Source organism: Erithacus rubecula (genome assembly GCF_903797595.1).
Source record: "Erithacus rubecula genome assembly, chromosome: 11".
Taxonomy (NCBI): Eukaryota; Metazoa; Chordata; class Aves; order Passeriformes; family Muscicapidae; genus Erithacus; species Erithacus rubecula.
Genome location: NC_136663.1, coordinates 10,246,592 through 10,268,002, shown reverse-complemented (window position 1 = coordinate 10,268,002; position 21,411 = coordinate 10,246,592). Strand labels below are relative to the sequence as shown.

The window sequence follows — 21,411 nt, the reverse complement described above, 5'->3', positions numbered from 1 at the left end:
CCCCTGTGCCTATAGTTTGCTGTCCCTGCAGATCCAGAGCCAGTGAGTGCAGACACAAGCAATCAGAGCTGTCCTGTTCTGTGTCTGCCCTCCCTCAGGAGGGGCACCAAGGATCACATCCCAGGTTCACACAAGGCCAGTGTGCCCATGGACAGTGGTTTTTAAAGCAAGGTTTCCCACAGGGCTGCATAACACTGGGTGCCACTGATGCAGTCCAGTAAGGGCACACAGGTGGCACAGCTGATGTTCAGTTTCACTCACCTGCTTTGAAGGCCCATGAAGGAGCAGGATGCTGAAAAGTAGAGAGATGCCCTTGCTCCCCATATCCCAAACTGCTGCTATTCTAAAGCAAACAACAGTGCATCTTTTCAACCACTCCAGGGGTTTGGAGGCTCAGTACCTCACTGGGAGCATGGAAAGGAGGAGCCCCAGTAGTTACTGGGCAGACAGGAACTACAGCACAGGGACAGGGGTGGCAATAATGACTCCCCTTAGATTTCAGGCATGGGAATTTCTCAAGGCAGGCCGTGGATGCAATCTACTCTCCAGGAAATGGGGCTGTAATACAGGGAGTGGATATATATCAAGTAGTTGACACAGACTGATATAACCTGACTACCTGATAAGGCCCAATTAAGTCCACTTGGTTATTCTTTGAAAGGAAAAGGCTTACTTTCCTGAAGACACAGAGGTGGCAAAGAAGCAATGAAAATACAGCTGGGAAAATGTTTTCATTTTATCTGCAGAGGACAGACTACAAAGGAACTCAAATTGCTTTCAGCTCCAGGTATTTGATAAAAGACAAAAAAAAAGAATAGCACCTTCTAATATAGCCACCTGGTAGCTGGAAAGCAAATCAAGTCACCACTAAGATCAGCATCACAATCATCATCCTCTTATAGCCAAGTGGGACAAATCAGAAAGGCATTCCAGAAAACAACAGGATCCAAATAATTTACATTCTTGTTTAGTGGAAGTCTGAGATGTTGTATTGCCCATCACAGTACAAGGCATTTCCTAGAGGCCACGTCAAATGATGAACTGGAATCTTCCACTGCAGGCTGTGGGTGCCTTCTACCTTCTGGTGGGCTCCCTCCCCAAACTTGCTGACAGGAGCAGTGTTCTCAATGCAGATCAGTATTTCCCTGTCACAGCACTTTCACAGTGCCTTCCAGACACAGACAATGCAAAAATCTAGGAATAAACCTTCACTGGAAGAACAGAAAACAGTGCCAAACATAATCATACATCTGGGCTGCATTTACAGTTCATGGACACAAGCAAGACCCTCTGGTTGCAGGATTAATGGGCAAGGTGGCCACTTGGCTGAGTCAAGTGCAACATGTGATGGCACTGCTTTCCTTTCAACTATGAGGCTTGGAGAGATGGGGCAAAAGATAGCAGCATTGCTGAAAATGCTAAGGCACCATCTAATAACTTCTGAGCATCTGTAAGGAAAGAGGCAAGCTCCAACCCTTTTTCCACAGGTAGGGCACAGAGTTTTGGACACTCTACCCTTTACAGCCTGAGCTGCAAAGGGACAGAGACACTAGGCACACATGGGTATTGTTAAAACTTTACCAAACATTCAACTTGGGCAGCTCAGTCCACCACTTGGATGGAGCCCACGGAGTTGGGAGGAACTCTCCAAGTTCAGTAAAGCTGCATCAATGTCAGCAGTGCTGGTGCAAAGTCAGTCACACAGCCTTCCTTACAATTTTCATGTACTTTACATCAGACCCTTTAAGGCTGGAAATAAATGGAAATAATTCATGATGCCAAAGTTGAAGGCATTTCTTCAGAAAAAAATTAAATTGATTTCTTAGCAGTGCCAGTTGATATAATTATCACCTCTCCCTGTCCAGCAGTACAAATACATCAGCTACTTACACAATTAGTGCATGACCAGCACTAAAACAGACCAAATTGACTATCACAGACCATTTAAACACACATCCTCTGCTCCTGTCCCCCCAGTCCACAGACATTTTTTAACTTAAACAGGACAAAAGGCATTTTAAAATTGAGACCTGCTCAGAGAAACCCTGCTGAGTTTCACAATAAGAAGAAAGAGTATCAACACATTACAAAAACAGGGGAAAAAAAGTTACACCAAGACAGACATCATGGTTCCCGACCTCACAATGCTATGGGCTACAGCTAAGAGGTCTGTAGAAGTGTCTGTTTTTGCAAAGTTTGAGTCCCTTCAGAAGTTTACTCTCACTATTCACTCTGCTGCTATCAGGCTGTGTATTTGCCCCACTGTTCCTAGTCCTGCTGGGCAAAGTGACCCTGCCAGGTGGGTTTATGGATATACTGATGGGTTTGGGGGGCTGGAATGTTTTAGGATGGCCTCGGTCTGTTTGGGAGGGTCTCTCCTTGAGTCCATGAGTTCACTCCTGAAGCAGGCCGAAAGGAGACTGTAAAGAAGGAACCAGAGAAAAGAAAAAAGATGAATGTACAGGACCCTTTGCCAGCCACCAAGGAAGTCACTTTCCACCTTCATGATCACAGTATGGGCTTTCAAAAGGGGAAAAGGCAGATGTCTTAGCACCTACAGCAAGGGTATGCAACAGGGAGATTTAGGAAGCTGGAAAGCCCCAGGCACATCTGAGTACTTGGCAAGGAAGGGAAAACAACCAGTTGATAGGGAAATCCGATTCTGTCCTAGTCTCATGGGTACAAATTAGGCCCTGATAATGTTTCCAGTGACAAACAGAGGAGGAACAAAAGCATTCAATTAAAGGCAAAAAGGAGTAGCAGCTTCCATTGAATCCACTTCTAACTACAATCACTTAAAAACCAGAAGCTGGTGCTAGAGAGGGAGAACAATTTCTATAGGCCATAATGATTACAGCTCAACTACTCCCCTTGGAAAAGCTGAGGGGTCCTGGGGCCACCTTGGCCATTCTGTAGTGAGAACACTATCCAGGTGCCTGGAGCTCACATGCAAGCACAGCACTACAAAACCAAACCAAACCATGCAAAAATCCACTGTTAGCTTCCACACCAAAAGCAAGATTGAGGTGAAGGTACAAAGAATACCTTCCTCAGCCCCTTCCCACAACAGCAAGCACTGGGATCCTCACAGCTCAGCTGGAGCACTCCAGGCATTGGATAGCTCAGTTCTGTCACAGCTCACTAATGAGGTTAATTCCTTCTCATTTGGATAATGAGTTGTGCTGCTCACTAGACTGCAAGGCAGGCAGTGGGCTCGTAGCTTCAGCCCTGCTGATAGGAAAGAGATCATTGCTGGGGTACAAAATCCTACTTAGATTTAAGAGCTCCCTTTCTGGAGTCATTGGAAGACTTTGTGAAAACCAGTCACAGGAGATAGGCTTCATATTCCTTATGCACTTTATGGGTCCCTTCCAACTTTAAATATTCTGTGATTCTCTGCTGCAGGTAACTGAAATACAGATAGTTCTGAAAACAGTGCTCAGCAGAGTGAAACCACCACATGAAAAAGTGTTTTCTAGTGAAAACCTTAAGCATTGTGCAGGTAGCTCTCTGAGAATATTGATGGTAAACATTTCACAGCAGGGTAATGAGGAAACATTCCTTCCCAAAAGTATGAGCCACCTCTGATCTCTCACAGCAGTAATCATCTGGCAGATCTATGTTTTACACAAATGGTAGCAGACTGCAAACTCTTCTGAATAAATGTGTGTGCTGCAGTTCAAGTATGGGCCCCAGGATTTGACAGTGAAAAAGGAAGAACAGAAACTGGAAGGAAAATAAAAAAACAACAGCTTCCCACCTATGATCATGAAGGTATTTGGCATAACAGTAAATAGAAGAAAAGCATGCACAAAGGAGCAAGCAGAGAGAGGAGATGAGACAGAGAAATATTGTGGTACAGCACAATGTGGAGTATTGTGGTATTTTGGTCATCTAATGGGACACAAGAATTCTAATTGTCACCAGATTTGTCCTTTCTACTCCAGAACAGTCGGACAGCTGCATCTGCTGGCTTGTCAAATGCAATGCTGGTCTCTATGTGCACAAGAGTCATTATACACCTCTCTCCCAAAATGACTGATTTATAATTTTAAAACTACCTTTCACCACTATCATCTCACCCTTGCTTTTCCTACTCTTCAAAAATATCTAGCTTTCCATGTTGTAGGAGTGACAGGGAAAACTCTTTCCATACACCTAGACAGCTTTTCTGTGTTAACCACTGCCCTGAAAAGTAAACTGAAAAATCCAGCAGTTCTTCCACCAAGGTACAACTCTGCAGCACACTGGATGCTACTCCATTTGAGAAGGAAGAGCCAAAGGCAGCTTTTAAACTTTCCATTCCCACAGAGCCCTGCTGGGACCTACAGCTTCCAACACATTCCACCTTGGTCACAGCATACACATTTTCCCAGCTCACACTTTTCACATGAGCATTGAACTAAAGGTGAACCGGGACCAAGATTTTAAAGTACATCCTGTATACAAAGTGAAAGGAGAGAACTGATTCAAAAATGAGTCCCTGTGCTCCTGAGTTTGCCCAGTCTGACAAGGAAGCAGTGGCAAGGCATCTCCCAGCAACCTGCTCACATGCAAGGCTGCTCTTATCCAAACCTTTCCCTACAAAGCAGTGCTCTCTCCCCATTCTGAAGCTCCTTTTCTGGGGTGCAATTGCATCGTAGAGTCTTTTCATCCTAAACATCCCTTTGCCCTGAATTCATTCCTTCAGATATTAAGCAATACAATGAATTATTGAGGAAAAAAGCACCAAAACCCAAAGTGCACCTAAGAAACTGTTGCCTGCACATACATTTAAGCACAGAGGGCCCTGCCTGAAGGCAGGCTGTTGGCAGAGACAACTACAGTAGCTCTGGACAAACACTAAATGTTATTTTTCTCCATACTCCTGGCACCCTTAAAAGCTCTTAATCTTTCTCCTTTGCATCTAAGCACACTCAGCAAATGAGAAAAATGAGTATATAACTGGACAAGTGCCAGGAGACATGCCAAAATAAGTTTCATTAAATTAAATGGCTGGACTCCTATATTCTGGTCTTAAAGGTAATACAAATACCTACCTCATTTGCCAGGAACCCATCCTACTGATACAGAAAGGATGAAAAAAGTAATTATGGCAAAGCCAACTGTCAGCACCAAGGGAAAGCTGTCATCTGCTGCTGTCCATTTGTGCTTACAAAATCATTTCTCAGCTAAAATGCTGTGGTTCAGGTGGAGCTTTGAAGACAAGCAGCAGAGCACACAGAGGCCACAATGCCTAGGAGCTAGTAAATACAAGCTAGAGTATATACAAACAGTGCAGATGACTGATAAAAGTAAATAATAATGAGATTTTTAAGTGCCGCAAGAAAGAGTCCAGAGCCCCTGGATGCTCCAGACGTTTTGGCAGAAGGCTTTTTTCACACCTCCACAAGACTCCAGCTGACACTAAAAACACACAGGTCAAAATATGAACACATGCAGAGATCTGGCAGAAAGCTGTGGTATTGCAGAAGTCCTGAGACAAGGCCAAGGCACTGAAATAAATCCCTACAGGCTCAAGTGGGACTTATGTGGTGCCTTGGCCCCATGCTAACCTCTGCAGAGGAATGAGTTATGCCCACAGCCTCCTGACAGAGCTTCCCAGCAGGAACGTACGGGATCCGAAGCGCTACCGCTGGCAGCCACCGACAGCCTGGGGCTGTTTGCTGTCCCCCCAGACAGCAGGTGAAGCACTCCACGAGTGACACTGCTTACAGCCCATCTGGGAAGTCATTCTCTGCCCAAGCCTCTAACTGAAAACCTTGAGGAACCCAGACACCTATTCAGCCTTTTTTTTCCCCATCTTCCTCACAGCACCCACAGCAGTCCCAGTGCAGCCCTGTCAGCTCAGCTCAGAAAGGATGGAAAATTTCTCACAAGCAATGTGAAGAGTCATCTGGCAAAGTGCAGTTTTTGACAATACTTTAGAAGAGTGTATAGAATCTCCTTGAAGTACCCACTTGCCACAAAAGGAATTTTTTTTTGTTTCAACTTTGCTCTCGACTTCCAGCTGCCTGAATGATAGCTGAACAACCTGAAATATTGTTGTACCACAGACACTAGCCCTGCAATGAGAGATGCACTGCAGTGGGGTCCAAGCACTCAGCTGAGCTCGTGCTCAAAGTCCCAGCTCTACATACTCTTAGCAAGATGGTCAGACAGATACCCTGGAGATGGTTCCATGCTTGCTGCCATTCCCATGGAATGACAGGAGAGGAGTACACCCATCCTGTGCTCCCCAGCTGAGATGGGCACACAGCAGGTTTCTGACCACAGGCTGTCAGTGATTCTGCCTCGCTATGCTGTGCTGGGGCTCTGGCTGGAAGTCAGAAATGAGGCACTGAGCCCATCCTCATTCCCCTTCCAAGGCCAAAACTTGGAATTTGTGGGATGAAAATACTAGAGTCAGGACACTTGGAGGAGGAGGAGTGCTCTGTCCCATTGCTCGGCCCTCAGCTGAGCCCTGTGTCCCAGTGAATAACTGTGCAGAAGCCTTCTGTGTCTCTCTCCTCTCTCCCCCATGTCCCCACTGCCCTGGCACTGCAAGCACAGGGGTACTCACTGCTTCTGCAGCAGGTGCTGGTGCTGCTGCTGCTGCTGCTGCCGGTAGGTCTCAATCGTGTGCTGGGGCAGGTACTGCATCAGCTCCAGCGACTCCTTGATCTTCAGGAGCATCTCATACGTCTCCCGTCCCCTCACCTGCATCAGGGGGAAAGGAAAGGGGGTTGGGGGGGAAAGAAAAGCTTTGAAGGACTGCATTTATAGACCTTATTCATAGTCATCTTAGGAAGGTTTAGGTAATGTCAGGTAAACAAAACATCCAGAACAGGATGCAAATGTGCTGTTTACACACGATGCTCACACAATGAAACTGCTAAGTCTTGTTTTAAAGGCGCAGCAAATAATGCTGAAGAGTGACAACCTCACACTGTAGACTGAAGAATATTTTGGGGTTGTCATATGGCTCAGTGTGAATCTATGCCAGCCAAAAGCAACATTCTGATCCAACCTATTTAGACAGAAAATGTCTTTACTTGCCTCAGATGCAAGCAGATCTGAGCTGAATCTTACATGCCCTCAGAAAAGAGCACGGAAATTTGGGAGCTGGGTTTGGCTCTCCCTTCTCCTTCAAGCACACCATGATTTGTGATTTATCCAACTAAACATGGCTCATAGGAAGGAGCTAAATGGCCAATTAGAGATATCTCTTGCCCTTTCCGAGTCTCCACTTAATAGACCATATTTCACTTCTGTCACAGCATTACAATTGCAATATATATAAAAGTCACAGAAGCATCCACCTATCAGTAAGACAACACCCAGATTTCTAGACAAAGGTCATGTGCTACAGACCCAGAAATTACAGAGGAGGAAACCTAGTTAGAGCTCAAAGACAATGTTTCCAGCAGGACAGAGATCCCCTAGGATATTCTTATATGCCTTTCCTAAGCCATTCTTAGCACTTAGTGGGATTTTAAATATTTTTCATTTGGAATATGTATTTAAAATTAATAGATCATGGGAAAAAAAGAAAAAAAAGTTATTCTTTCACATCCCAACCCCACCCTCAGCTCTTTCTGAAGTCTAGGTGAACCTCAAGTCACCATAAAAGATACTAAACATAGGGTAAGGTAAATAAAAAGAACTCACTGGCAAGTACAAGAGCTCATCATCTGGGGAACGTCTTTTTTTGATAGATGTCATCTGTATGCCATGAGTTCCTTGTCGAAAAGCTGGAAAAGAAACCCCAAAGGTATCCCATTAAAAAATAAAGGGGGGGGGAGAGGGAGGGGAGGAGCATATAAAGAAGAAAGGAAAAAAGATGCAAAAGAGAAGTGAAGTGTGCATGACTAGCTCAGATCTGTAGTGATCTGAAGGGATCTTTGCCTGAGCCACTCCAGAACTGTCCTTGCAGCTCCTGGCTCCTTAAGGCAGACATGGCTGCAGATCCTGGCTGGCCATGTCACCTGGGGAAACACATCAGCCAAGGAGCACTGGATATATGACAAAACCCTGGCAAGCCACACTTAGAACAAGTACTGGGTCTTTACAGAAAAGTGTCATGAAGTTTTGGTATTACAGGGTCACAAGTTATTGGTGAATCAGTGATCCATGAAGGTGAGACCATTGGCAGGGAGCAGAACTCACTGAGAAAACAAAGCCCTGCTGCAGTCTGCCTCCTATCATAACCTGTGCCCTGCTGTGCAGCCTGCTGCCTTCACTGAGTACAGGGGAAACCAAAGGTGGATTTCTAGATCCTGCATGTCCAGTGAGGACTTGGCTCTCTTCAGAACAGAGAGGCTGCTTGCCAGGGTGTTCTCTGCACAGCAGGGTTTGTGTGCAGCCTCAGTCTAGATCCCTGTGGCTGGAAGACACCTGCCACAGCACAGAACACTGGCTAGAGGAAGCCAAGAATAACAGCGTGACCCCAAACAAGCAGCAAAGTTCAAAAAGTTAGAGTTCCAGACATACAATTGGAAGGCGGCAAACAAACACCCCCTCTACCCACCACTGGCAGGGCTAATCTAACACCAGCAATGCCACAAGGCAGCCCAGAAACCCAGACTGTCAAACACTGCTTTGTGAACACCAGCTCAATTTTTAGGCTGATTCACCCCAGGAGAAGAAACTACTAATTCCCTCCTGCCTCCAAGCCCAGCAGCAGTGTCGCTGTGGCACAAGCACCCAGAGACAGCCCCATCTGCCCAGCTCTGCCAGCTACTTACGGCGCTTCGTACCATCACCGTTCTTTGTGCTGTCGGACACCTGCTGCTTGCGGATGCTGTCCTCGTCCGCCTTGCGGTCCCTGCCCGGGCAGGCACAAATGCGCGCTTCGAAACATCGGCGCCCCAACACCTGCCCGCTGCAAAGAGAGGCCAGCACAAACATCAGCTGCAGCTGGAGACAGGCCAGCAGCTCCCCTCAACTTCACACCACACCGTGCACCTTCCATTTCCCAGTCCGGAGATCCCAGGTGCTGGGCAACTCCCACCTGCAAAGATCTCAAAATATCCTATGGCCCCTTGAATTGAGCTGTTCCCGAGGATGTGGGATGCTGCCCTAAGGGGAAGAGGAGCCAGAAGGGTGCACTCGTGATGCACAACTTACTCTCTGGTTTCCAGGGTCACAATGATAAGGATGGGGCGGCGGTTCATCCCTCCAACGCAGCTGCTGTTGCACATGAAGTTGTACAGGACTGTAGTGAACTCAGTACCGACCTGGGTGAGACAAAGGTGATGAGCAGAAGAGCTGGAGGATGGAAAGTTTTTTTCAAGCTCTCCTCTTGTATTTCCCAATCTGGGCTGTAATTGGACCAGCATGAAATAGTCCCCCACTACAAAGCTTCCTTAAAATAAATGAAGAAGCCCTGCCCTCAAGGGATAAAGAGGGTATTTCACAGCTCACTTCTGACAGAAAGGAAGAAGGGATTCATTGTGAAATGGGATCTTGGGAAAGCCCAAGATCCCAACTCCTTTGACCAGGGTTACAACCCCCACTCGTTGTGTGCCAGGATGCCACCAGCTCAAACTCACAACATACCTGGGGTGGCTCGTAGGGGACCAGCACACTCTGCCTCCCAGTGATGGGGTCTTCTACATACTGGGCATGGCTGTTCCCTTCCACTCTGATCAGGTGGCTGGGAGGTGCAATCTGTCCTGCAAGAGCAAAGAGGGAAAAAACAAGAGACCGTTCAGGGAAGTAAGGTCATGTACAGGATGGCAAGATCTGCCATCAAGGGAGATGCACGTGGCCCCAGAGATCCATCAGAGCATACACTGCTGTCTCCCAGCCCTTGAAGCATCCCTTCCCCAGATCCCTGCTGCCAGACACTAAAGGCAGCACAGGCCTTCTTAAACTCACTCTGGATATCTGTGGCTAAACTTGAATAAGGGCTTCCCAAGATCCCAGACTAAGTGAGCCCAAATGTGAACTGAACAGCAGCTCACAGCAGTTCTTCCAGCAGATAACTCCCGTTGGAACTTCACACTAGCTGAAAGCCTTTATTTTCCTCCCTCTAATGCATATACAAAGTAAATTCCTTCAAAGGTCAATTCCTACTCTTTTTCCTATCAATTGCTAGCCCTCTTCTGCTCCCTTCCATCAATCTTGATACTTAAAAAAAAGATTCAAGGAGCAAGACAAATATGCAGTTAATTAATGGTCAGCTGGAAAAATCATGCTTGCTTATACTAGCATTAGAAGGGAACATGATCTTGTTTTCTAGGCCACTTACCGATAATTAAAAGCTTCCATCCTACAAATTTTCTTCAGTGTTTCTACAACATACAACTCAATTCTGAGGAGAAGAGCCTGCTATGGGTTCATCTCAAGAATTTGTTTTGTGTATTAACTGTTCATTTCTTACTCAAATAACAGCCTATTTCTACAGAAATAATTATTTCAGAATAAGAATTTATAGGGTTTTTTCCCTTCATGAGACTCCATTATTAAATGGTGTCAGACCTCAATAAATCCAGTCCTGTCAGAAAAGCACTTTTTGTTTTGAAGAACTGTCTCACTCCACGCTGATTTTACACTCCCAAGTCTTTGCTTATTTCTGGAGCTTGTCTAGTTGGCTGCACTGTAACCAGCAATGGGATCCAGGCTCCTGAGACATCCTGCTAACTGACACCGACCGGGCTTTTTTACAGTAGAAGATAAATAATGTATGTAGAATAAAACAGATGCTCATCTGAACTTATGTGAACTTAAATGGCCAAAGCAAAATGGAACCCAGCCCGTGAGCTTGCAGAAAACCAAAGGACATTTTAAAAACAGCTGCTGCCTCACCAACATGAGGAAAAGTAAAAGATGAAAACATTAATACATTACTGAGAGTGTTACATGTAGAAGAACATTGCCTACACTTGATGCTGGCACTGACATTTCCCTGCCAGGGGTAAACAGCCCGTCCGTCTTTGAGGCGTGGATTAAGGACTGGAGATGATATTGCATCCTGTTACTAGATCCCTGTCCCAGCGACATGGAAGCTCATTCCTGAGCACAAGAACAGCTGCTTCTCGTTGCAGGAGCAAAAGCAGAGCAGAGAAAGGCTGCCAGAGGGGCAGTGCCTGCCACAGGGACAGACATCCATCCAGCCTGGGCAGGCACGAGGTTCATTTCAGTGCTTTCTTCCCAAGGACAGCTAAAGCACTGCATGATCCTTCCTGCCAAGCACAGGAAATAAAAAGCTGCACAGGGTGTCACAGGGAGGTCTGTTTCCAGAAGGACTGCTCTGAAGCTGCTGTCACATCCTCAGCCAGGCAGCTCTGCAGAGGGGCTGCCAGCACAGCGCTGCCTCCTTACCCTCGTTGAACTCCCGGCTCAGCTCGTGGTTCGGGCAGCGTTTGACCACTTCAGTGACGTGCTCAGCTTTCTTGTAGACTGGCATAGCCCTGATGACAGCTCCCTGAGGTGGTGGGGTCATCACTTTGATCTGGATGGGACATGTCTTGGCGATCTGGCAGTACAGCTTTTTCAGTTCGGTGGAATACTGAATGGGGAACAGACCAGAAGAGAGGCAGGAGTTCAGCAAGGGATGAAGGCACACCAGGAAAAGGAGATGGGTTTGCACATGTAACTGAAAGCACCAGCCACTGCATGGGCACTACATTTGTTTGAACAACAGCCATGCTTGCAGAAAAGTGACAGAACCCCTAGACCTTTACCTGCTGTAAAACAGCAGAGCATAAATCCACATCCTAGCTTTCCCAAAGGCAAAAATCTTCAGATAAAGAGCACTTCATTTACTCAAACAAATAAAGCCTTTCTTTCTCTTGGGCACTCACACCCTCTTGCAAGGGACATCCATTACCCACCTAACAAAACAGATGCTATTCTTTTCACAGCATCCTGTAATCCTGGAAACACTCAAAACCACAGACATAAAAGTGTTTCATTCTGTTTTCTAAGAAGCCCTCCTACTCTTGCAGAGGGATTAAATAATAACATGAACCTTGGTACTGAAAAGTACTTTAAAACAAAACCCTGATCAATCTGGGAGTTACACAATATCTGACATTTCAGTCACCTTTTTAGCCATCTCCTACATCCCACTGAACATCATTGTAGTAATTCCCTCACTTCTGAACTCCAAGCATTACATCAAAACATGAGCTATAAAAAACAGAAACCAAAAAACAGTATTTTTGCAAACACCAGAAGACCTGAACAGCCCAAAGACCAGCCCATGGTGATCATAACCTAGAGCATAACCCAGCAGCTGGCTCCAAAAGGGAGGCTGTCACCATGCAATGAGCACTTGGAACAGAACAAGATGCTCTTATTCACTGTGCTAATTTGGAGCATATTAGATTTCTCTTAATATGTTCCCCACTAAACCAGCAAACTAACACAGCATTTTTGTGGAGTGTGTTCACATCTGGAAACCTTTACTCAGCAAAACATCAAGGCTGAAGTTGGTGGCTTCTTTTCAAAACCCCTCACCAAAATAAAGACATCTGCTTAGCAGGGAGGATGGCAAGGCAAGTCTCAAGTGGTTCAATACTATACAACTTAAACCCATTTTCCTGGATATCTCACATCAAGGAGACTCTCCAGTCGCCCCTGCTGTACAAGGCTGTTCCAAAATACAGCAGGTTTTTCAGAACCCTACTCCAGAGGCATTCAGTTTCCTCCTGGTATTCAGACATTCATGAGTGCAGAGCTCTCCCTGTAACTCTAACAATGTAACCCGCAGGAATTCCTGGCATTTCCCCATCTCCCTGTCCTCGGTTCTTGCAGACAAAGAAAAGTGAAAGCCCCAAGGTGGTTGTTTCCTCACAAGAAAAGATCTCTAGCAGCCACGAGCCAACAGAGCCCTGTTCCCAGCTGTCCAAACACAGTGACAGGTTCATACTGGTCAAGAGCACCCTGTGGCCATGGACCCCACTGGGACAGGGAGAGCCAGCATGTGCACCAGTGGGTGGCAGATGCTGCAGCAGCAAAAGGATTAGCTAGTGATAGTCAGGGATTATTTGCATTTCAGAGTGTACACACTGCTAACACAGGAAAAACCAAACTTGCAAGAGATGCAGGGTAGGAGAGAGGGATTAAACATAAGCCAAGCCAGTCCCTTCCCTCCTCACTCAACGCCATCCTGCCATGTGGCAGAGAAGATGCTACAGGTCTTTAAGATAGAAAAAAAGGCTTCTTTAAAATGCAAAGGCCAAATTGTGCAATGCATTTTATGTGCCTGCAGGCTAGAGATTAAACCCACAAAGGATTTACCCAGCCCGCGGAAACAGGGAACACGCCAAACAATTACAAAAAAAAAGTTGCGAAACAGATCTAGATGGTGATTTATATCGTGCATCTTTTAAACCTGAAATTCCTTATTGTTTTTTAATTAAAAAGCAATCCCTTACTGAAGGTAAGAATGAGCTCATCATGTTGTCTTTTCATCTCAAAAGGCAGAAAAAGAATTACTTATATTTAAAAAGGAAGAAAACTTGTAAAGCATTGTTTCCACATCAGATTGCTCATAGCACTGTGACAGTTTCAAGGACAGAAAGCCTCAAAAATCTCAAAAAGCCAACTAATCACTTGGATGCCTTAACATCACTGAAGCATAAAGAAATTGGGCACCCAAAGGTGATGGGCTGAAATGCAAGTATAAATATTGAAGAGCAGTGGTGTACAGAGGACACAGCACATGCCAGGAGGCAACATGTCCAGTGTCTGCTGGCATCCAGAGAATTGAACAAATGGAAGGAGATACACACCCTCAGTCACTGATCAGGACTCGTGGTGCTGACTGTAGTTTTACCTATAATATCTTAAAAGACAGAAAGCTGGGATTACAAGAAAGGGGGAAAACAAAAATCACTGCTTTCAGAAGGACTGAGATGTACCCAAAACCTGCACAGGTACTGAGGCTCGTGATCAAAGAGTACAGACCCTCTGGGAGCAAAGGGATCTGCTCTTCATCCACCCTCCAGCACCCAACTGTGGGCCCCCTTACAACCAGCTAGGAAGGGACTGGACCCACACCCTAAATTCACAGAGAGCAAACAGCCAAGAGCTAGTGGGTTATGATGAACAAGCCTATCCAACAAAGGAACACAGGACAGGCTCAAGAGCTGCAGGTTCCAGCCAACAGCTTGAACTTGGCATGTCAGGGAAGGAGGGAAACCAGGAGCCCACTTCTACCTTGGAACACAGTCAGGACATGGGAGGATTAAAGGGCAGTGTCCAGCAGAGTCAAAAGAGGCAACAGGGGGCTGAGCTGCCTTTTTGTCACCTGACTGCAAGAGTTCAAGCCTCACAGGCACTGCACAGGGCTTGGGGACATGGCGCAGAGCCATGATTTCACATCTACCCAGGCACAGCCGCCCGCGAGCGTGTAATCACTGCAGGGACAGTCATTTAACACCGGTGTAAATCTGTCCACGGGGTACCTGCTGTCAGACAGACAGGGGCTCGAGTTTCCCACCCCGCCAGCTTTGCTGCAACCAGGAGTAACCTGATGCACTGCCATTTACTGGCATAAATAGATGCCAACAACTAGGTCATGGTGACTTGGTCCTGGATCAGTGATAATCGCTATATCCACAGAGCAAGACAGGATATTGTATATAGATTTCAAAGCAAAGGCGCTTCAGAAAGAAAACCCGAGGCAGGAGCTGTTTGTGCACTCAGAGCCTGCAAGCAAGGATCACCTTCTTGGCACAGGTGCTGCTCTCCAGTGGTTCCAGATCACCCCACCATGCAGGAGGGGACAGTCCCCCTGCTCACCACTTTGCTGTGAACTTTGCTGTATGAGGGGTAAGATTGTGAGCAATTCCCAGAAATCCAAAGCATTACTATTAATCAACACATTTGAGTAGGAAAACTAAGTTAATTAGGAGTACAAATATACAAAATGAGTTTGACCAAACAAGTCCATCAGTTGACAAGATGACAACAACCATTATCAAGCAGTAGGAACAAAGGTTGTGCTAACAGCCTGAGGAGTGTAACACCACTTCCACCAGAGTACAGATCTGAAAGCCATTTAAAACACAAGAGCTGAGCCTGGAAACGTGCTATCTGCTCAAGAGGGAGAGGAAAGAGCTTTGGCTTGGACTTTTCTTTGGAGTTTCACTGCTGCCTGTCATCAGTTTTGCTTTTTGCTTAATAATACATTTTAAAGTACAGAATAAAACATTCCAGTGCCTGCAGCTCTGCTCTCCCCACCTGCCTGTGCAGACATACTGTATTACCCACTCTTGGCACCCTGGCTGGTAATTCAGTATCACAATACACATGCTAGTTACCATCAGCCAACACCTGTCTGATTTCTCAGTAAGCCCCTTCTACTGAAGGTGTGTCAACAAAGGCTTGAAAGGCAAAAACAAAACACTTCTTGACTCTCAAATGGAGAGTTTTTTGCTAGAGAGGACTGTAGTCTCCTGAAAGTAAGTGCTCAGCGCAATACAAGCCACAATGGCTTTTTACTGAGTATTCAATTCTTCTGCAAAACTGATGCAGTGAAATCCCCCAAACACTACTTTCAAAACCTACCTCTAATATCTGTTTTACTCTCTGATCCCGCAGAGGGATTATGGCTCCTAAATCTTTAAAAGGAGTGGAGTTCAGTCAGCTCTACAAATGCTGATGGATGTCAGCTTGAAGGTGATCCCAGAGGTTGGCTTAAGGCATTACAGCTCCCTGAGCCCCTCCTGCTCAGATCAACAGGTCTTTCAAATCTTTTGCAAACTTCTTTCAAGTAGTCATGTTTTAGTTCGACTCAGTTAACTAGATTTATTTTACTTGATGTTTTCAAAGCTGTCAATGAGCTATGCTTTCTCCCCTACCAAACTAACTCCCAAAGAAAGAACGGGGGGAGGGAAGTTAGAAAAGTGGGAATGCAATAGCTACTTGCACCAAAGTATTCACAGGTGAAAACAAGGAGAGTCACAAAGAAATAGAAAATAATCCTAGTATATTTTAATTATTTAGGAGAACAAAAAGCAGTGGGAAGAAAGGAAGCCACCAACAAAGAACAAAAAGTCAATTTACACAAGCACCATAACCATTTTTGCTATGCTAGACCATGATTTAACTTCTCATTTACAAAAAACTGCTGGGAGCATGTGGGGGCACATCAGAAACAAACATGTGCACATGCACACAAAGTCTCAGGAACCAACTGATACCCAGAGGACACTCAGTGAAGAGGAGCTGTACCAGGAGTGCTGCACACATGGGTATGTCCTTCCAGATTTAACCTTCAGTTCAGCATAACCTTAACCCCATGGTTTATGAGCTGAGTTGTTGCAGCTTCAGTCTGAAGCCCTCTGTCTCACCCGGCTCCAGAGAAAAGTGGACAGCTTGCTGCTAGTGGGCATAGCTGGCATTCAAACCATGGGCACGGCCAACAGGTCCAGTGATACAGACCCACCAGGTGTGGAACAAGCCCCATCCTCACAGCCCGGGACACCAGAGAGAGACACACCTGTGGGCATCCTCCATCTGCAAGAGAAACCATCCTGGATGCCCGGGAGTGGGACGGGATGCTCATGCAGCCCCACCAGTGCTTTGCAGGCATTTACCAAATTTCTCCACCCCGGGGCAAAGGAAAAACCATGTCACACTCTTTTCCCTCTTGAGGAAGGGCAGTGAATCACCCAAAGGCGTCCGCCTTCGCAAAGACTTAAACTTCATTATCCCCTGGGGCTCTTCTGCCCCCTCCCCGTCCCCACCGCCCCGCCAGGCGCTCACGAACGGAGCTGCCGAGTTATTAAAATCCTTCCTCGGAGCGCTTTTCCGCGGCAGCCTCAGCCAAAGGCCGCCTGTTGCCACCTGTCAGTCGCGGGGATTAATTACCTGCGCCGGGCGGGGAGCGGCACATTCCTGCCGGCCTCGCCCGCCGGGATGTTGACATCGGGCAGGTGGGCCCCGCATCCCCCCGGCCGCCCGCAGCCAGGGGGGACCGGCACGGGGCAGGGACACAGGGCACCGGCACAGGGACCGGCACGGGGCAGGGACACAGGGCACCGGCACAGGGACCGGCACGGGGCAGGGACACAGGGCACCGGCACGGGGCAGGGAGGAGCGGCTCAGGGACCGGCACACGGACCCGTCACAGCCCGGGGGACACGGGGCAGGGGACATCGGCACAGGGACCGTCACAGCCCGGGGGACAAGGGGCACCGGCACAGGGACATGGGGACACGGGACAGGAAGGACCGGCACAGCGCGGGGGATACGGGGGACCGGCACAGAGACACAGGGCAGGGAGGACCCGGCACACGGAGACCCCCGGGCACAGCGCAGGGAGAAGCGGCGGGGCTGCCCCGGGGCGCCGGCAGCTGCTGCGCCTTGCAAACCTTAGCGAAAAAAAATAAACACATGGGTGCGTGTGTGTGTGTATGCGCTGACCTGCTTAGGTAAACGGGGAAGGGGAGGGGTGGCGGGGAGGAGAGCGGAGAAGCGTAGCCTGCGGACAGGGATTCAGGGATTCAGCGCCGGGTCCCCCGCGCTGCCCCCGAGCTCTGCGCTGTGCCACCGCAGGGCAAAGAGAGCCACAAGGACAGCTCTGCCCCTCTGCCAGAGGCACGGCCACCCGCCGGCCCCGGCAGGGGACAGCGCCGCGATCCCCGCCCCGCAGCAGCTCCTGCCCCGCGCCCACCACCTGCGAACACACCCCGACCTGGAGCGAGGGACGAACAGAGAACATGCACGCGTGGCCATGATATAGGAGACCCCCTGAAATTCCCAAAAATACCGAATTGAGAGCATCTGCTTGATCCTCACATCTTTAGGATAAGATCATTCCTTCATATGACAATATTCAGTATCTCACTTGAGGCTCCCCAGGGGTTTAAATTCAAAACTGCCTCCATCAGGATGCATCATCTCTACCTAATGCTGTCAGCAAAGTCACAATAACAACAGAAATAACACAGATAATTTCCCATACTGCTTTTGCACTATGAAACTATTCTGAGAAAACTTTACATATGTGGGTTTTTTCATTTCAGTTTCATAACTACAGACTTCATCCACAAATGAAGACCTCTTGAAGTTCAGCTTGAATACAAAAAAAGAATCAACTGAAAAACATCCTGAACAAACAGCAAAAAACCTCAAATGGAAAACTTCGGAGGCAAGCTTTACACATTTTTTGATACAAAGTGATAGGTGTAAAGGACAGCTTTACTCTGTGAAGAGGTTTTGTGACTTAAGCTCTCTTCCTTTGCTAGTCTATTATTTAAATATTTTTGAAATTATTTAAAACCAGAATCATAAGACTCCTGCAGTCAAATGGCCCTAGCTTGTGCAGCCAGTTCACACACTGCTTGTATATTGTGTCCAGTTTCTCAGCCAGTTTCTAAACCGAAACTTTTGCAGTAGCAAACAAGTTTCAGATGCTAAGAATGTTTAGTAATTTACATTTCTAATAGATTGCTTTGCTGCAGAAATTTTTTGAGGCAGAAGTATGAAATGAGAGCAAATATGCTGAAAGGCAAGCTGATGTGATCTCATGCTGAACATCTTTCCTTGATATATGGCTGCCAGTGACTTCTCCACTATGAATGCACAACAAATGAGCAACCTATTTTAGCCTACCACAGAAAATGGAACATTAAGAAGCACAAGAGGTTCACTCTCCTACCCAGACTCACCTACTATCTATGATGTGTTAAATTCCAGAATAGTGAATCAACATTAGTAAAAAAAAAAATTACTTAAAATTGGATCTACAAAGCATCTCCTTCAATTATTAAGCAGTAATTAGTAAGCCAACACAATTCAGCAAAATTTATAATCATTACAGTAACTTCCAAAGCAGCTTTGTGAACAACTCCATTGCATTTTTTCCCCTCCTTCCACAGCCCTGCTACTCTCAAAAATGTGGTTACTCCACATCCTCCTAGCAAGAGGATAACCCACTGCTAACAAAGCACTACACTGGAGTTACAAACATTTGCATCTTTATAAAATACATACACCTGCTTGCAGGTAATGCAAGTAGTGGACAGTACACATATGACAACATGTTTGCCTACATGAAACTAAGTTGATTGTATGACCTCAAGCATCAGAGCAGCTGAACACTGCAACAAGTGACAATCGGCAATAGTCCTTCCAGGCAATTCTGCTCATTACATCAGAATGTATACTCCAATGCTGCAGGCAAAAACCTCCAGGACTAGATTTAGCAAAAAAAAATCTCCAGCATATGCTTAACTTTTGGCAGCACTGTTAACCACCACCTGCTCAAGTCAGTGTGCCTCTGTGTAAGGGAATTTTAGAACTCAAACCTAAATTTTAAAATCTAATTTAACCCGTATTTTAATGGAAATCCAGTTTCTGTTATAAAGGCTCCAGAAATGAACTGAAAAGAACATATTCAGGCTCTCAACAGCAAACCCATCCCCAGCACATACTGTTCCTGACTCATGTGCCTTGGCCTCTGACACTGAGCACCAGAACCTGCTCTGCTCATGGGCTACTTTACCTAAAGTCCAGGTTGGCCATTTCAAACCTCCTAGCTTAGTGTGGGGGATTCAACTTTTCTTACAGTCCTGTGTCTCAAGAAACACAGCAGCTTTCCTCTTTGGCTGAGCCTATCAGCCTCCCAGATCTCACTTGTTTCAAATTCACATGTTGCAGCACGCTCCATCCTACCAGCCAAACTCTCCAAAATCTCTAATCAGCTAGAGGAAATATTGTCTGGAGTAACCAGACACCAATTTTCAGTGCATCTCACCACTACTTTTGTCCCCTGCTGAAAAAGCCAAAGGGTGATGAACTCAACCATGAGGGAAGAAGCACAGCAATACACACAGGTTGCTCAATTAAGACAAAGTAAACAGCAAAGCAAAAATCCCAAAGCTCTCCAAAACTAGTCTGCTCCCACCAATTCTAACCTGGTTTCAAAAACTGAGTCAGCAGCAGAAATCAGACAAGCAGGTCAGATCTTGCAGCCCCATATAGAGCCTTTGGATCCTCTGCAATTTGTGATAGACACAGGTTCACATCAGCTAAAGATCAGGGGAAGAAGCAGGGTACGATGAAATGCCTAATGTAAGACATTAGTACAAAACCTATTTTAGTGCTTTCACCTGCAAATAAGGGGATTTCATTAATAACCCAGAGGAAAGTGAATGAGTTACTCGTACAGTATCTGTTACACCAGAGGGAAGCCAAGCTGGACATGAGAACACATAAAAAAAAATGCAAACACCAACAACATGACAAAGTAAGTCTGGCAATATACTCTTTTCAATCAACAACATCTTAAGCCTGCACAGTAGTGGCAGAGTCAGCCCCAGAACTATCAGGCACTCTGCCACAGACTGCACAAGCCATCCAACACCCTGGAAAGCAGGACACTTTACTAGATGGTGACAGATTTCCACCCAAATTCTGGCTCATGCCAAAGGACTGGCCTACTTGTAAAATACCACAGGGTCAGCACGCTGCAAGGGTAAGAGTATTTATGTCACATCCTGGCCCATCTTCCTAGCTAGGGCACGGACAGGCTCACAGGAGACGCAAACCAGTCTTTGCACATTCAATCTGACACAGGAAAGAAAGTTCAAGCAATTCAAAGCTGAAAAAAAGGTTTAATGTCTTGTGACCTCTCATACTAAACACCTTTGCTCAGATACATTTTCTATCCTATTCACTCTTTCTTGACTTAGGTTTCAGATACAATAGACTTTACAAAAAGAGCAAATAATCCCTGAAGAACTTCACACAGAAGTAATTTGTATTTTTTTCCTTTCCTTTCTACAGTGCTACTGCTGTTGTGCTGTAACCAAGTGCAGGATCTCTCCCTGACTGTTTGTGGAGAGAGAAAATGGCCAATGCACCCTACAGAGCAGGGCTGGTAGCTGACTAGGAGATCAAGCGGCTTAGCTGTGAGCTGGAATAAATCAAGGGCCCAATAACAAAGTGCTCTTCTGGACATACGCTTCAACAAAGAACAATTATCTCAGATTCTCCTTCTCCTACTCACTTTGCTTCCCCTCCTGTTTCTTCCACCTGAGGAAAGGTGCAGATACCTCTCCATCCTTCTAACAGATTATTAATCACGCTTATGGGAGGTGATGGAAGGGAAGACGGAAAGTATTAAATCTGACAGGCTCTCAAAGTGGCAGTGCCAGTGAAATGAATCATTAAAGTGAGTAATTTTCCTGTTTACTTCATAGGCTCCGAGCCCCCCCAATCCTTCCTCCCTGCCTAGATGTGGGCAGGACCCATCAAGGCAAAGCTTTGGAAGCAAGCAGCAGCGTCCCCAATTTCTACATAAATGCTGCAGGCCAAAGAGCAAAGGCAAGTTCCAACTGAGTCCTTGACAGTAATCAAGCACTGCGGCGCCTCTGGTCTTGTCTTGTGCATACCTTGCAAGTAGCATCATGTCTTCCCAGGGAGATTTCACTGGCACAGCACGCAAGCGCCTTGTTCCTTGGCTTC

At 46.4% G+C, this 21,411-nt stretch overlaps 1 protein-coding gene across 11 annotated transcripts in view; it reads right to left on the bottom strand.

Moving 5' to 3' along the window:
• Positions 1–21,411, bottom strand: part of TP63 (tumor protein p63) — a 99,481-nt gene that overhangs the window by 9,327 nt on the left and 68,743 nt on the right. For 5 of the 11 annotated variants that reach the window (XM_079314914.1, XM_079314918.1, XM_079314920.1 and 2 more), the window contains 6 exons: positions 11,308–11,494; positions 9,541–9,656; positions 9,109–9,218; positions 8,727–8,863; positions 7,651–7,733; positions 6,563–6,699 (listed from right to left, as the gene is read on the bottom strand). In XM_079314914.1, coding sequence (XP_079171040.1) covers positions 6,563–6,699; positions 7,651–7,733; positions 8,727–8,863; positions 9,109–9,218; positions 9,541–9,656; positions 11,308–11,494 — 770 coding nt within the window. Of the gene's footprint in view, positions 1–2,078; positions 2,421–6,562; positions 6,700–7,650; positions 7,734–8,726; positions 8,864–9,108; positions 9,219–9,540; positions 9,657–11,307; positions 11,495–21,411 lie in introns of those variants that run through there. The other 6 variants (XM_079314917.1, XM_079314921.1, XM_079314922.1 and 3 more) reach the window with 2 other exon arrangements.